This window comes from Patella vulgata, chromosome 6 (assembly GCF_932274485.2).
Source record: "Patella vulgata chromosome 6, xgPatVulg1.2, whole genome shotgun sequence".
Taxonomy (NCBI): Eukaryota; Metazoa; Mollusca; class Gastropoda; family Patellidae; genus Patella; species Patella vulgata.
Window position 1 is genome coordinate 15375336 of NC_065884.2, and position 15337 is coordinate 15390672.

Sequence of the window (15337 nt, forward strand, 5' to 3'; positions counted from 1 at the left end):
TGTGATGAGGGGACGTTAAACCCGGTTTCCCTCTCTCGTCTAAATCTTTAAAGCAGGTGCAACCTTTGACCTGTTTGACAATAAACCCCTGTTAATTAGCTGATATAAAGTCGTAGATTGATGGCAATAGACAGGTACCAATCTCTAACTAGAGGCTAATCTGTAACCGTGAAGGCAACATAGATAACAAGAGCGGTCCACTACACCAACACACTGGCAACTAGTCAAACATTCAGATACAGGATCTGGTCTGAAAAAAACTAGCAACTTCATTCATTCATCCTTAGCTTTAATTGGTTCTCGCTCAAAGAAAATATTTATTTAGTGGTGGTATGATTTATGCTTCTATAGGGTCCAAATCATGGTAAAGTATTTAACGCTGTCTGCAACCTGATCCTACATATACCCACTTCTATGTTGGAATGAGGGCGCAATTCACACTTGTTTTAAACACACACCGTGAACATAGAATGCTTCTTGTTTAGCAATGCCTTTAACATAAGTGAATAATACTTATTACTCTGATTTCTGGATACTTAAGGATTTGGTGCTGTAGATAATCCGTGTTAATTTAACTAGTTTGAGTGTTTTAATTAAGATTTTCTTTTTTGAGGGATTTTAAAAGGAAATAGACCAAAATGTATCTATCCGTTGTATATTTAGGATTAGCCGTTTTAATTGAGGGTTCGTTTGGAGAGGCTATAGAAGAATACAGAACAGAGGAAGGTAAAATCTTTAAGGCCAACGATCTATTTGCTATTGTTGTTGAGATAAATGTTTCTTTATATTATCAGATCATTTATACAGATGTTCGTGCATTCATTAATGGTGTCAAAATACGGGTGACAGGTTTCGTATCAGGGGTTTTACAAAAAAGCGCGCGCGCGAGAGAGAGTGAGAGAGAGAGGGAGAGGGGGGATGTGTGTGTTAATGTCCACTCGACACAAACTAGGTTATTTCAGGACTAGCATATGGTTCAATTTTATTTCAATAATTCACTTCCGCGTCTAGTGGTCTTTAGCAGTGGGAGGAAACCGGAGGACCCGAAGAAAACCCACGAGGTTGGACAGGCGACCCTAGCTACTCCTTGTCACATACAGCCGGGGAATCGAAACCACACCAGTTGCCTCAATGCCAGACCTTATGATACAACACGCACGCGCTAATCATTTGGCCATTCAAATTTGAGCCAATGAAGATTACATTGCGCCGAAAGTCTTGGTTGTCTTTTTGTAAAACAAATTGGTTACAGGAACTGTTTTCTGCCAAACTAATACCGCCTCTAGTTTCTGTAAGCTTAATGGACATTCTATTTCACCGTCACGCCTGGTTGTCCTTTCGCAAAGGGGTTATGTTCACTATAAAAAGGGCGAGTTGGGACCTATCTCTAGCCCCTTTGAGCTAAAGGACATCCCATTGCACAGAGTTTTTTTATAAATCAAAGCGGTTACAACACACATATATATATTTTTAGCCCTAAAACGCCGAATATAGACCCGTGTCTATAGTTTCTTTGAACTAAAAGATATGGAAAAATAATTATCGCCATTATATAAATATAAACAGAAAAGAGTTAAATATAGTTAAAATATCAAATATTACCATCTGTAACTGTGTTATTACAGTATTATGTTGAAACAGGATATTATACTTGATTGACTACATTGGAATATATCATATTATATGTTTGTTTTCCCGCCACCCTTGTTTCTAAAGATTATAATTCTACAGTCTGCTTATTTTTATTTTTAGGATAGAGTAAACAATTAAATAAGTAAAGTGCTTCTACATTACTCTATAGGAGTTATTTGTTCTGTTTAGAAACACTGAGAGAGCTAGTTATTTGAGAAAATCTGGTAGCAGTCAGTAACGTTTTGTTTTGCGTGTAGTGCGGTCCTACTTACACATACATTATGCAAGAGCTAAATCTGCCAATTGCACGTCTTTCTTTAGACCTGAAATGTTATCTAAATTAATAATTAGACATTAATTAACTTATCCAAACATAATCAACTCTGGATGTCATCGCTAGCCTGCGATATTTTCTGGATTAGTATCCTATCTGCTGCCTAACACTCATTGATAATTAAATTAAATAATTGGATAATCGAGACTATGGGTTTTTTTATCGTACCGACTTTAGTAATGATGATCGAGGCTAGGCCCAATATTCAATCGCTAAACACTCGGTTCAGGGTGGATCAATTTGACTGAAATTTTCAGCAAATTCCCTTTACATTATCTAGCCTTTAACTATTATAGTGAGAACTACCAGCTCTTTTACAATCTAATCACACATAATGTATCTTTAACAGTGTAATGTCACATTGATCAGCAGTCAATATTCGCTAGACCGCTTTAGCAAAACCTCTGTGAAACTGATTGGTATAATGTGTCATTTCTCTAAATCGCTCAATCGAAAATGAAAAAAAAATATTCAATTTTAACATCGGTGGTAAATGTTCTGTTAAATGTTGACCCCACCCCCATCACCCCCACCCCCACCCCCACAAGTTGTGGACTCTCAGCAAGCGCGCGGTTCGCACACCCCTAAGGCCACCGACACTGTATAGTCGGTAAGAAATCTAGACAAAACATGTTCTTATCAGTTATCAGTAAGCCAACGTTTAAATAAAGTCTTAAAGCCAGCCATAAACTGATATAGTCGATAATATTATCGTGTCATCAACTTAGAGTAAAATTTGTCAGGATTTAAAATAAACATACGTTACTAGATAATTTACACGAACAAACATTTTATCATTTCAAAAACGTATGCGCTTAAGAGCACTGTGAGTGGATATGAGGGGACGCTCAGAATTAAACAGAAACAAGATTATTTTATGCAGAATTATTGCCCTTGCCACCGAAAAGCCAGTTTTTGCCAATTTTCGCATTGATAAAAGTCATAGCATGCAACCAATTATTAAACATTGCAAAACAGACAAATTGCTATTCAAAATTATCACACTCGATACTGTATTGATTCGGATGTCGGTTTTAAAAGGCGTTGAATCCTGTGAGTAAACGCTAAAAGTTGTGTGGTAGGAGGGGGTAGGGGGTGTACACCACAGAATTAAAAAGGCAAATTTCACCAAGGAATTTCGGCCTATCGATAGTATGTATTTTGTCTTGGGTTTCCCCTGGCATATTTGAACACAGTACAATACTATACCCGTTTGACCTGCAGTTAGGATAAATAGGTGAATTTGGAAATAACCTACCTAGCTACCTGGTCTGACCTACTTTACATCCGGGGGGTCTTAAAATAGATCTCACCAAAGGCAAACCCCTTTTAGCTGTACCACGAAATGTAAATTCTCTTCGTGGAGGCGCGAGATTCGGGTGAAATTGATGGTAATTCTAAAGCTGAAGAGATTGGTACCCTTTTACATTATAAAATCACCGATAGGATTCAGATTAACAGAATAACGACTATCTGTATTAACAATTAATGTGTTGGACGATTAGATCTATTTCTTAAGGCTATCCCCAGATTTGGTCAAAAGTCACAATATGTAAACCTAGCGCTAACCCCAACTCTAACCCTTGACCTAGCCGTAACCCTTTGTATATAAATCTAATGTATTGTATGTATTTTTAATAAAACTAGGAAATATCACGAACTAATTTTTCATCATCCTAGGTCAGTGCTTATGTGGAGACTTAACCTCTCCCCCAAATTCTTAAACCTAACCCACAATCTCGTCAACAATCACGTGCCCTAACCTTATTTACATCTTAGCGAACATGACGAAATCTGGAGGTGGTCTTAAGAAATAGATCTAGCCCACTATCAAACATATCCTTCTTGCTATAGTCGCAATTTTAAAATACCTGACGAGATAAAAAACATAAACATATGGACACAATCCATCTTTAAAATTCCTCTTTCGCAATTTGTCCAACCTCGTGGGTTTTCTCCGGGACCTCGGGTTTCCTCCCACTGCTGAAGACCCCTATACGCGCAGGCGAATTATTGTATTAGTCCCAAAATCACCTAGTTTGTGTTGAGTGGACGTTAAACCCCATTTGTATCAACAGTGTAGCATGTTGATTTTTTGTTACAAACGCAAAATTTGATATGGACTGGGCAGTTCATTGATACTACTGATCCATTGTAACATGACGACTCACGCCATCGCTTAAGAATCACGGTGTGTCGTGATTATTGAGCAAGCTCACTGGCCGTGTGATTCCAGGCTCGAATGCGGTGTTAGCCGATAACATACCCCGGGATTTCCAAGCCCCCCCCCCCACACACACACACACACCTATCTGCAATGCAGGGCGGTGGTGGAGTTGGAGAATGTAGTGACAGCACGTTAGAGATAGTTTGACAGAAACCTAAAAATAAGAGTAGTCCATAGTATAACCGTGCAGGTTATAGTATAATTTAAATCTTGAATATTTAAGTTAATGCATTATTAATTTTAAAAGTGAAAGCCTTCAGATTGAATTTATTTAAACTCTCGGGACAATAACTTTTCTATTCCTTTAAAACAATAATTGTACGTGTGCTATTAAAAGGTGACTAGCCAAGGGTGAAATGTTATGTAATCCTAATGACATGTTAATTTATTATAATCCCTTATTGTTTATAAAACTGTTATAGATAGAAAGTAACTGACAATATGGCCTGCCTGGTGAACATGCCAATCGTATGATTAATCTATTAATTGTTTTATTTACCATTGTTTTATTTCTTATATTGTACATTATTACATCAATGCTTATTTATGTCAACACTTCATCTAGCCAAGTGATTAGAAATAATTCCATATAAATATGTGATTGTACTTGATACGTCAGTCATTTAGGTCTATCCGACTTAGTAGCATAAGGTACTAGTCGGTTATCCGCGGTCCTGTAAGTGTATGTAGATAATTGTTATTATAAGTTTCCAGTATTAAAGATTTGAAGAACCATTCCAGACTCTTGTAATATCTGACGGACCTCACGGTCACAATAGCACCACTTTTCTGACAAAATTGCTTTCATTGGACACCGTATGGCGTACATTCTTCTTCGTTATCCCTGTCAGTGCAGACAAGTAAGGCGTTAAACTCCAGTTCATTTCATTTTATGTTGTCAAGGCCTAGTCGCCTAGTTTTCCGCTGGAAAGCTTTGGATCGCTGATCCGTTATTATCTTTTTAAAAAACACTTTAAATGGAAAAACAATATGTACCCGATGTATTATGTGCGATTCACACGGATTAATATCACCCCATCATCATTCTGTTGCCGTTCATTGACACCATATTGCGCCACAACCCTGTAATTAAATGCCTATCTCCCACGCAATGGTCGTTAAGGAATCCGTTGAACTTTTAAGGAATATGCGAGGCTAATCAATCATTGTGCATGTTTAACATTCTGGAAGTTCTAGAAGTAGTTATAATTGAAACACTAGTCGAAATAATTTGTCAATGTTTCAAATCCATGACATGAATGAATAGAATGAGACAAGCTGAACTCATAATCTGTAGCTTAAATTAGACATTGAAAGTCAAGATAGGTCAGAACAATGAAAAAAATGATTTCAAACTATTTTAAATTGTTAATCACGACATTAAAGGGGCTAAATCGCTATTCATTGGCACCTAAAGTGGACACAAATGGGTCCATCGCATTTAATAATGGCATATTAATGTAAATAATCTGATTTACATCTAATCGTTCTTATACGCCCACATTGAAATGTGGTCGTATATTGGTGTCGCCCCCGGGCGTCCGTCCGTCTGTCCGGCGTCCACAATTGCTCTATAGACTAAAATTAATATCCGATTGACTTTAAATTTATACACAGTGTTTGAGGTCACGAGACGGAGAAGCCTATTGATTTTCAGCAATTTCCGACAATTACTGCAAGAGTTCTGGCCCTTGATCACACAGTGTTTATGGTCATGAGACAAAGAATCCTATGGATTTTCAACGATTTCCAATAATTACTGTCAAAGTTATGGCCCTTGATCACTTTGTGACACTCTAAAGTCTAAAGTTATCATCCGATTGATTTCAGATTGATACACGGAGTTTAAGGTCTTGAGACGAACAAGTATATTGATTTTCAATGAATCTTTATGACTTGAACTACTAAATCCATGGTTTTTAAAAGTTTCGTATACGAAACGTTAGCATGGGGCAGAACTTTATAAAAAACCAAACAAATTCTAATGGTTTTCTGATAATTACTTAATGAGTTGTAACTCTTAATCAGATTTAAATGTATTATAAATGTTTTATTAGCGAAAAAAGTAAAAATATGCGACAACTCTTGTTGACTTCTCGGACGATATAGCTGCTGTGGGCGTATGTTTCGTTGCCTGGCAACCTATCTTAGTTTTTACTGTAAGTTCTAATCAGTTATATTCGGCGAAATACGCGAAGAGTGCAAATTTAATAGCAGTTTTTGGTGTCTGTTTATTCCAATATACACCTGCAGTGTTCTCCTGTGGGGTATGTTTATAGCCTCGTTCTTCTAGTCGCTTCATTAGAAATGGCACTCAAAAGCATTCTGGCACGCGATTCGTGTGTCAATTTTAAAATTTTCATTGTGTCTTTAATATCGGATATTTCACGATAAGATAACAACATCAATGTTGATTTAAATTGACCAGTAAGTCGTGTTTGCAATGAAGACTGTGGATCATACTGAGTTAGCGACTTACCTCCTTTGATGTATTTTAAAAAATAATGTTAAATATATTCCTTTGTTTTTATTTTCTAGGTGGTATATTATTGAAACATATTTTACAAAAGCGAGACGTTATGAGGGTAAGCTATCAGATTTAACAAGATACGGCAATATTGATCATCTTGATTCACCAGGGTATAAGCCCACTTTATTTGTCATGGGACTTACCATTACCATTACGTGTCCTAGATATATAGAGCAAGATTAACGGTCTTGATAATTCATGGTATAGCCTTCTTTATTTGTTTTGGGGCTTACTCATTCTGCACACAGTGATCCATCTACTTCATACTTCGAGAATAGATCTCTGTCCTGAATGGCTGCCATATCCAAAAAGTAGTATATTGTTTTGTAATGCGGTTCTAGACATTATCACATCTGGCATACACACAAAGGCTAAATAAAACCCACTCAATTTCATTAAATGGGCGCAAAATAGATACTTCTCAAAATTCTCGAAGTTAGTGTTTTCGATTAAAATCGTCAATTTAGTACTTAAAATGTCGATCAACTAGCTTAGTGTCTGTTCTCAATCGGAGCTAACTGTAGACAGGTAACCTAAGTTTAGTATGGGGGCTAACCATATATATCGATGAGCTAATCACTGGGCTACATGGGTGTCGGTCATGTAGAACAAGATTAATCCTATTGATAATTCAGGACATAGACTACTTTATTTGTCATGGGTCTTCGGGCGTGTCCTACATTTACGGAATAATGAAAAGGAAGAGTTGTTACTCCTGCAGAAAATAGAAGTGTCCAGTAAACATATACAATAGATATATTTTAATTTTGAAGACCGAAAGGAGTCATGTGCACCCACCGATGAATCCCATCATATCCCACATGCACTATTAGATATTGTCTGGTAATAAAACCATCTCCAGAATATTCAGATTTGTGTATGAGCACCCCAATCTGATTAAAACACATATCCTATTTCGTTACGTTTTTTATGTGGTATAGGCCATTGCAAGTATAAAAAAACGAAACGAAATATAGATCTGTATTTTAATCAGTTGGTGAGCACCCCGGAATCATCATATGTTAATTTGACTCACAAGCCATCACAAGCTATATCTGTCTGCAAAATGAGTCCGATGATAATCTCTTATTAACTTTGTATAATTATATATCGACAGCCTTTACCATACACACATGGCGACGCACCACTTCCTGTGACAAGCGACATGGAAGAGTCATCTGATCAAGAAGACACTTCTGCAAGAGGTACCTATTATCGTTCTCCGGAAACTGTACAGTCACATCTTAACGCTAGAGTAGGTGTTGTTCCACAGGCAGACAGCGATGATAGTCAGGACTACGAGAGGCAAAGGCGTGAACGGGAACGGGAAGAATATGAAAGAAGACGCAGAGAACGTATTGCTGAGGTTGAAAGAAGAAACCAAGAGATAGCTGAGGCAAACCGGCGTAATCAGGCCAGAATAGAGAGTCGACGACAAGCAAGCAGGACTAATCCATCCACTGAAGATCCGGGTTCATCATCATCTTCATCAACTGGTGATTCTTCTTCGTCTTCTTCTTCTTCTAGAAGACAATACACAAGTACCAGCCAAGGACAATATCCACGTACCGGGCAACGACAACGTTACACTGTGTCTACCACTGGATCTAACACCGGACAAGGACAGGGCCAAAGAACATATTACACCCCAACTGTCCAAGGATCTGAAACAGGTCAGTCATATCCTGTGTATGGTTACAACGGCCAGCAAGGCTCTGTAAGGCCCGGGCAAGGTGTGTATAGTCGTGGTTACCAACCACGGGGGGGCTATGTTCCAAGTAGCGGAAGCTATGTTCCAAGTAGCGGAAGCTATGTTCCCAGCAGTGGAAGCTATGTTCCCACCAGCGGGCGTTATGTCCCAAGCAGTGGAAGCTATGTTCCCAGCAGTGGAAGCTATGTTCCCAGTAGTGGAAGTTATGTTCCCAGCAGTGGACGTTATGTTCCTAGCAGTGGAAGTTATGTACCTAGCAGTGGAAGTTATGTGCCCAGTGGTGGAAGTTATGTGCCAAGTGGTGGATCATACGTTCCTCAATCTAGTGTACCAGCATATACACCAAATCCGTTATATGATTCAGTAAGTGATATTTTTATTATTTTATGCATGTATTTCACAAGTTAGTCACTAAGTCGTATTAATTCGACGGAATGTAAGCATGATTTGATTGAGTCTCTAGAATACAGCCATCCAAGATTATTGTTATAAATTGATGTAAGAAAGCGAATTGGACTGGTGTATTTCACAAGTTAGTCACTAAGTCGTATTAATTCGACGGGACGTAAGCATGATTTGATTGAGTCTCTAGAATACGGCCATTCAAGAATATTGTTATAAATTGATGTAAGAAAACAAATTGGATTGGTGTATTAATGAATTAGCCCCTGAAGTATGGTCCGTCCCTGAATATCAGTTTATTTGTGGTAAGATTGGAGATGTTTAACTTGATGATCAGAGAGTATTACTGTACGTCTTTTCGTCTTAATTAAGATAAATACTACTTTCCCAGCTTGGCTATTAGGTAATCAAATCGTTATAGCTAATGAAGATGTCAAGCTTTTTTGTTTAAATCCCCTACATTGAGAAATCTATTGATTTATGGGTTATAACCATATCTGTCAATCAACATTGTTCATAACGGGATCCGAATCTGCGATCCCCGGGATTTGGGGATGGAGAAATCGCCACGATCGCTGAAACAAGGAGTAAAGAAAGAGGGGTATTCGGATTCTGGTGTAAATGTCGCAACTAATTTAGTTTCAGGTGTATTGGTTATAGATGAATTAAAATTGTTGATAACGGGGTCCGAGGGATTTGGGGATGGAGAAATCGCCACGATCGCTGAAACAAGGAGTAAAGAAAAAAGGGTATTCAGAGTCTGGTGTAAATGCGGCACCTCATTTAGTTTCTGGTGTATTGATTATAAATGAATTATTTTATTACCAGGTTTGTCCATCGACCGGTGTTCGTCTGAGAATAAATGGATTAGAATGTACCGAAGCTATTAATCAATATGGTTCCTCAATTTGTTACCGCCATGAGTTCACCTCCAGAGAATGTTGTGATAGATGTCAACCACTGAAAAACCCTGGAAAACTAGGTGTGTTGATCCAATATATTGACATTTATGAATATAATAACTCCTCGAAGCCAATAGTTTAAGTATCTCCTACCTCCCTTTAATCCTACTTGAACCCAGACATCTGTTTGAACATCCCGATCATCTAAATATGTATAACCACAAAGAGCCCAATATCTGTTTATAATATTGAAGGGTGTTAATTATCTAGATTTTTGCTACGCCTGGTCAAAGCAATCTATAGGCTGTGACATCCTTTTTCTATGCCTGGTCAAAGCAATCTATAGGCCGTGACATCCTTTTCGTGTGTTATTTCATTAATTCATGTCTGTTTACATTTTGATCATGAATATTCACCCAAACCTGGCAGAAAATAGAAATCAAACACCCTTCTTCGACCAAAAAGTCCACAGAAATTGCCATTGCAATTAGGGGAAGCAGTTAATTGTCTTAACCCATTCCCTCGCAGTTACGATGTGACTTTCTCCTCTAAATGTATAGTACTATATTAAACGGGGTGTTGGGGCGGGGTTGTATTGACTTACTCAGAAGGTTCTTATTCCCAGCACAAACAAACTCGATTATGCTTTTGATAATGACATGTTGCTATCATTATGATGAGTAACCATGCAGTAGTATTACGTTTGTGTCGGTTGTATACAGGCCAGGTGGTAATAAGTTGCGTCTTAAGTTAATTCCATTTTGACCGCTAAGAGCCAAGGGAGGCCAGTTATATTAATCAGCTCTCTTTTGTTGTAGGCTGTGAATATGGCGACCATTCTTATCAATGTCGACAGATGCAGAGATTTGATTGCTATGATCTTCGCCAGAGTCAAAGATGTTGTGAATCCTGTGAAAGATTCAGGACAGGTAATGACTTGGGCCTCTACGTGGTAGTCAAATTCTTCTCGATTAGTCCGTACACATACAGTGTTTATGTTTATGAGATGAAGAATCCTATTGCTTTTCGATGATTTCTGGTAATTAATTTCAAAGTTATTGTCCTTGACCACTTTGAAAAATCTATAAGCTAAAGTTGGTCTTGAAATTTATATATTCATCAGACGAAGAATCCTATTGATTTTGAAATTTAACAAGTTTTACATGCTTTGTGTATGTTCTATAGAGCTTGGAAGCGGTCGTGTTCCTGACAATTACCCTACAGATTGTTGCCCTTGGTCAGTTTTTACTGTCCTGTAAAAGCTCCCGTCACCTACAAAAGAATGAACACACGACAAACTTATGGACTGATCGGTCGATTTATCTGTTGTGGGTGTGTTTCGTTGCCTGGCAATCAATCTTTCTGAGTATCGAGTATGTTTTTATTATAAATGTAACTGTCCGTTTCCCAGGTGAACCCGGTTGTGAATATGGTGATATGACCCCCAGATGTCAACAGATTAGAGATAACCCTAGCTTATGTTATGTACCAGATAATGCCAGATTCTGTTGTTCTACCTGTAAAACTATTAGGGACAACAATAATCAAGGTATGTTTAGAATATATATGTCTAGGGGTCTTTCGGGTGGGATAAAAAGCCGAGGTCCCGTGTATACATTGGCAGTTGGAATTCGGTGTACGGGTAGGCCATAGTGCCGCGGTCCGGGCAAAATTTCCTTCATAGAAGACTAGGCCGTATGCCGTCTTCATTAGCCCAGTCGGAGCAGAACAGTAGGACGTTAAACCCCCATTTCATTTCATTTTCTATTCTTCGGAACCTTAAAATAGACGAAAATGGGTCTAAAAAACACATAAATGTATATAAATAATTGTAATTTCTAATCATGTTCGTTGAAATACGTGAACTGTCCAAATTTAACAACAGTCGTTTATGCCTGCTTAGTTCATTCTACACGTTTTTTTAATATTCTTTTGTCGTTTGTGAATCGTGTCTTGCAGGATAATTTGTATTTGTTCATAACAAATGGCACAAAAAACCATAGCCAACACGTGTAGTGATCTTAAAATGTTCATTGTGCCTTAAATATTGGACATTGGGATCAAATAATTTAACGGCAAGTTAACAACACGGATATTGATTGAAATGGAACAATATTGAATTTTTATTCTAATTTTGAATATTTTGGGATTTTCCAGCCATTCTCGAGCAATGCAGCTATAATTGTGTTCTATGGAATGTCTTGTACATAATATATTAACATATTTTAGAATCCCGTGAGCGGGTTTGAAATATCAGTAATTATGGATCGATATGTTCATCTATCTTTACAGTCAAACATGTAAAGCTCCCACTTAGGTTATACAATATAGAAGGGTTTACCTTGTGTCCAGGCAATGTCGTAGTCGGCTACCTCCCAATTCGATTAAAATACAGATCTATATTTCGTTTCGTTTTTTATTATACTTTCGATGGCCTACACTACATGAAGATCTGACAAGTTGTACTGGAAGGTCGTGTTAGGTATCGTACGAGCGACTTTTGACCCTATGACGTCAGACATTGATTAATCAACCAGCGTTGGCGTTTCTAGTGGTTTACCCACAGTTCCGTGCATGACACGCCAAGAAGTCGCCGTACACACGTAACAGACTGTTGCATTGGCTTATCCCTGCTTTCAACCAAAACGCCAATACTATAACAACGCTTCCAGATAATAGTGTTGTAAAGACATGTAAAACGAAATTTTAAACTATAAAAAAAACGAAACGAAATAGGATCTGTGTTTTAATCAGATTGGTTACCTTCCTCTCGTTAATATACTTGGGCTAATGACGGACTTAAATATATTGTATACTCAATTTTAGAATGTCCGTGGGGTGACCACAACAGTAATTTATGTCATCGATACGGTCCTAGTGGTGAGGTAATGGTCAACTGTTATTCTGATCCTATTAAAAGATTATGTTGTCAAACCTGTGAAAGAATAAAAAGTCGTTATTCTGGACAATATTCGACTCCAGGTTAGTCCCATTTTATAGTGTATTCTATTCTAATGCGATGGTGACAGGAATCGAACCCGCGACCCCAGGAATGTAATCCATACATCACTATTGCAAGGCGTATTAATTACAGTGTTTGTTGCAGAAAAGTAAGGTATTAAACCAAATTTCATTTTCATGTATTGTGTTGATCGTGACAACGCATCTTGAGCTGCGTTTGAAGACACCAGGGGCCTGTTTCACCAAATTTTAACGAAGATAAAATCCCAATTTTAGTAATTTGATTGGATAATATTAGATTGATTTTAGTGCTTGGCCACTCAAAATTGAAGTATCTACTAAAATTTGGATTTTATCTTTAGTTAAAATTTCGTGAAACAGGCCCCTGGGCTAATTTCATGGGGTGATATTTTTGTTCCGAAAAACTGACTAGTGAGGGTGGGGACGAGGGGTACTGAATGGATGTGAACCGTTTTGAACGGATATTCCTTATAGAGATTCAACTGTGACACCATTGTAGTCTTTACAAAGGATTAAAAAAAAGTGTAGTCAATCACAAAATCGATAAATTATCAATGTATATATTAAATAATGCTGAATGTATGAATAATCAAGTAAATTCCATTTTTCCAGGTTGTGAGTATGGTGACCGTCCAGTTGTTTTTAATACTGGACGATTTGGTAGTCTGAACTGTACGTCTTTTATTCGTCAGTTCTCCATGGAACAATGTCAGTCTAATCCTGCTGTAGCTGAAAATTGCTGTTTTACGTGTCGCCGTTATCAACAGGGTTAACCACTCTACCATATTATATTTCTATATGATACATTATTATGTATATATTATATAGGCTATAATATTGAATTTGACGCTTTGTAAATACTATATGGCCATAGATATCTTTTCATGACACCTGTAATCATTGTTTTAATACCTATATTAGCCTACTCATGGTGGTTCATATATCGGATTAGGAGCTTAAGTTTTAATACATGTACAGAATTGAGCTCAACTGAACTATTTCTGGATATGATTAATATATTTTCTACATATAATACAATGTACACCTTCGAAGGCTGTGGTCAAATAGACTTCCATATGACTTCTTGCAGCACCCTAACCGCTTCGTCTTAACACAAGAATTGACTATAATTGGTTATACGTCAATTACCATAGTCTCGGTTCCGTGAATGTCAAAGACTAATCACGAGTTTTGGATTTAAAAGGCACGATCGGGGGCATCAATTAATCAGGAACCATTACAACTAACCAGTTCTTTAAACTTTTAAGAGTGCATACTGAGAAATGGGGCACTTATGTCGAATTAGCGAAGAGTACCGAATTACAATTTTTTCATCCGTTATTGAATATTCACAACCAAATTTGTATTAGACTAAGCCGGTTTACCATTGTGCTTTTTCTCGGATAATATTCACAATTAATCACGTGCAAACAACGCCATAAATTATTGACCTTGCCCTTTAAATCGGCTAATTCCTATCAAGAGGAAATAGATATAGTGTTTCAGCAGACGAGACAAAGTTTAGTTTCGGCCATCCAGAACCTCCAAGACTTCAACGGAGGGTCTGGTCTGGGTCGGTTGTCAACATTTGGCGAAATTTACTGGATAAACAACCACATTAAAAAAAACCACTCCCGGTTACGCATGGGCAATGGAACTTTTTAGCTAAAGTCATGGTGACGACGAATTATGGGATTAATAAAAAAAAACATAGACATGGTGCTTGAAGAGAGAAATTTTACAATAAAAAAAATAAGAGTGTTCGATATTGAACAGGCATTATAAATAGATTTTTCAGATACGACAATTCTTAGATTAATTTCACGGGCGTCGACATCTTGTTTTAGAGCTAGTTACCTCCCTTATATTTTGTTCATGATAATGTAAAAGACCGGATAATCTAGCCAATGACCTAGTTATTCTCAAATGTTGACCATCCAACTCTACGAATATTAATCTGAATGATCGAGATTAGACAAAGTTGAAACAACTCAACATTGGAAATTCGCACTTCATATTCACATACAAGAATACGGTGTTGTTTGTCTTCAGAGTTTGCATATTCATAATTCGGAAAGCTTATATTATTTAGTTGTAAATATTTTTGTATATTAGGTTTAATAAAAAAAAATTACTAACCTAAAAATTGTCTGCTTTATTTTATTTTCGGAGACAGGAACTGATCCTCAAGTGCTACCCAACATGTTCTTGTTGTTTTAAGGGACAACGCTCTTCGGAAAAAAAAGCCTACTGCTCCGCCATTTTCATGCACGATCGACATTAAACTTGGCATGCTTGTCCCTTGGACAATTGCAAACTAATGGAGGAAATGCGACTGAGATATGCCGTCAGAATTACAAGATGGCTGCGATGACGTCAGTCATTTCCTGGTCAAGAGTTAGTGATATCACGAAAGAGACAGTGTGGATTTTCTTGATAAATCGGTGTTTGGTTGTCACAACTAATAGTCATTGTCGTATATATCACTAGAGTACTGCTTATATGAGAAGACGACCCTATAGTGATGGGTGGGGTTGGACCGGTTCTGCATTACATGGTCAAGTTAATAACTGGTGAAACGGGGTGAGTTTGGTGATGAATGGGGCATGACCAGCTC

General features: G+C 37.5%; 1 protein-coding gene across 1 annotated transcript; it reads left to right on the forward strand.

Moving 5' to 3' along the window:
- The first annotated feature begins 405 nt into the window (after positions 1 to 405).
- LOC126823853 (uncharacterized) lies at positions 406 to 14866 on the forward strand. Its single transcript, XM_050552887.2, has 8 exons — positions 406 to 726; positions 6732 to 6778; positions 7841 to 8797; positions 9665 to 9818; positions 10557 to 10667; positions 11150 to 11287; positions 12565 to 12720; positions 13333 to 14866. Exons 1-8 carry the CDS (start codon positions 639 to 641, stop codon positions 13491 to 13493), a joined length of 1812 nt encoding a protein of 603 aa, XP_050408844.1. The 5' UTR covers positions 406 to 638; the 3' UTR covers positions 13494 to 14866.
- The last annotated feature ends 471 nt before the right edge of the window (positions 14867 to 15337 follow it).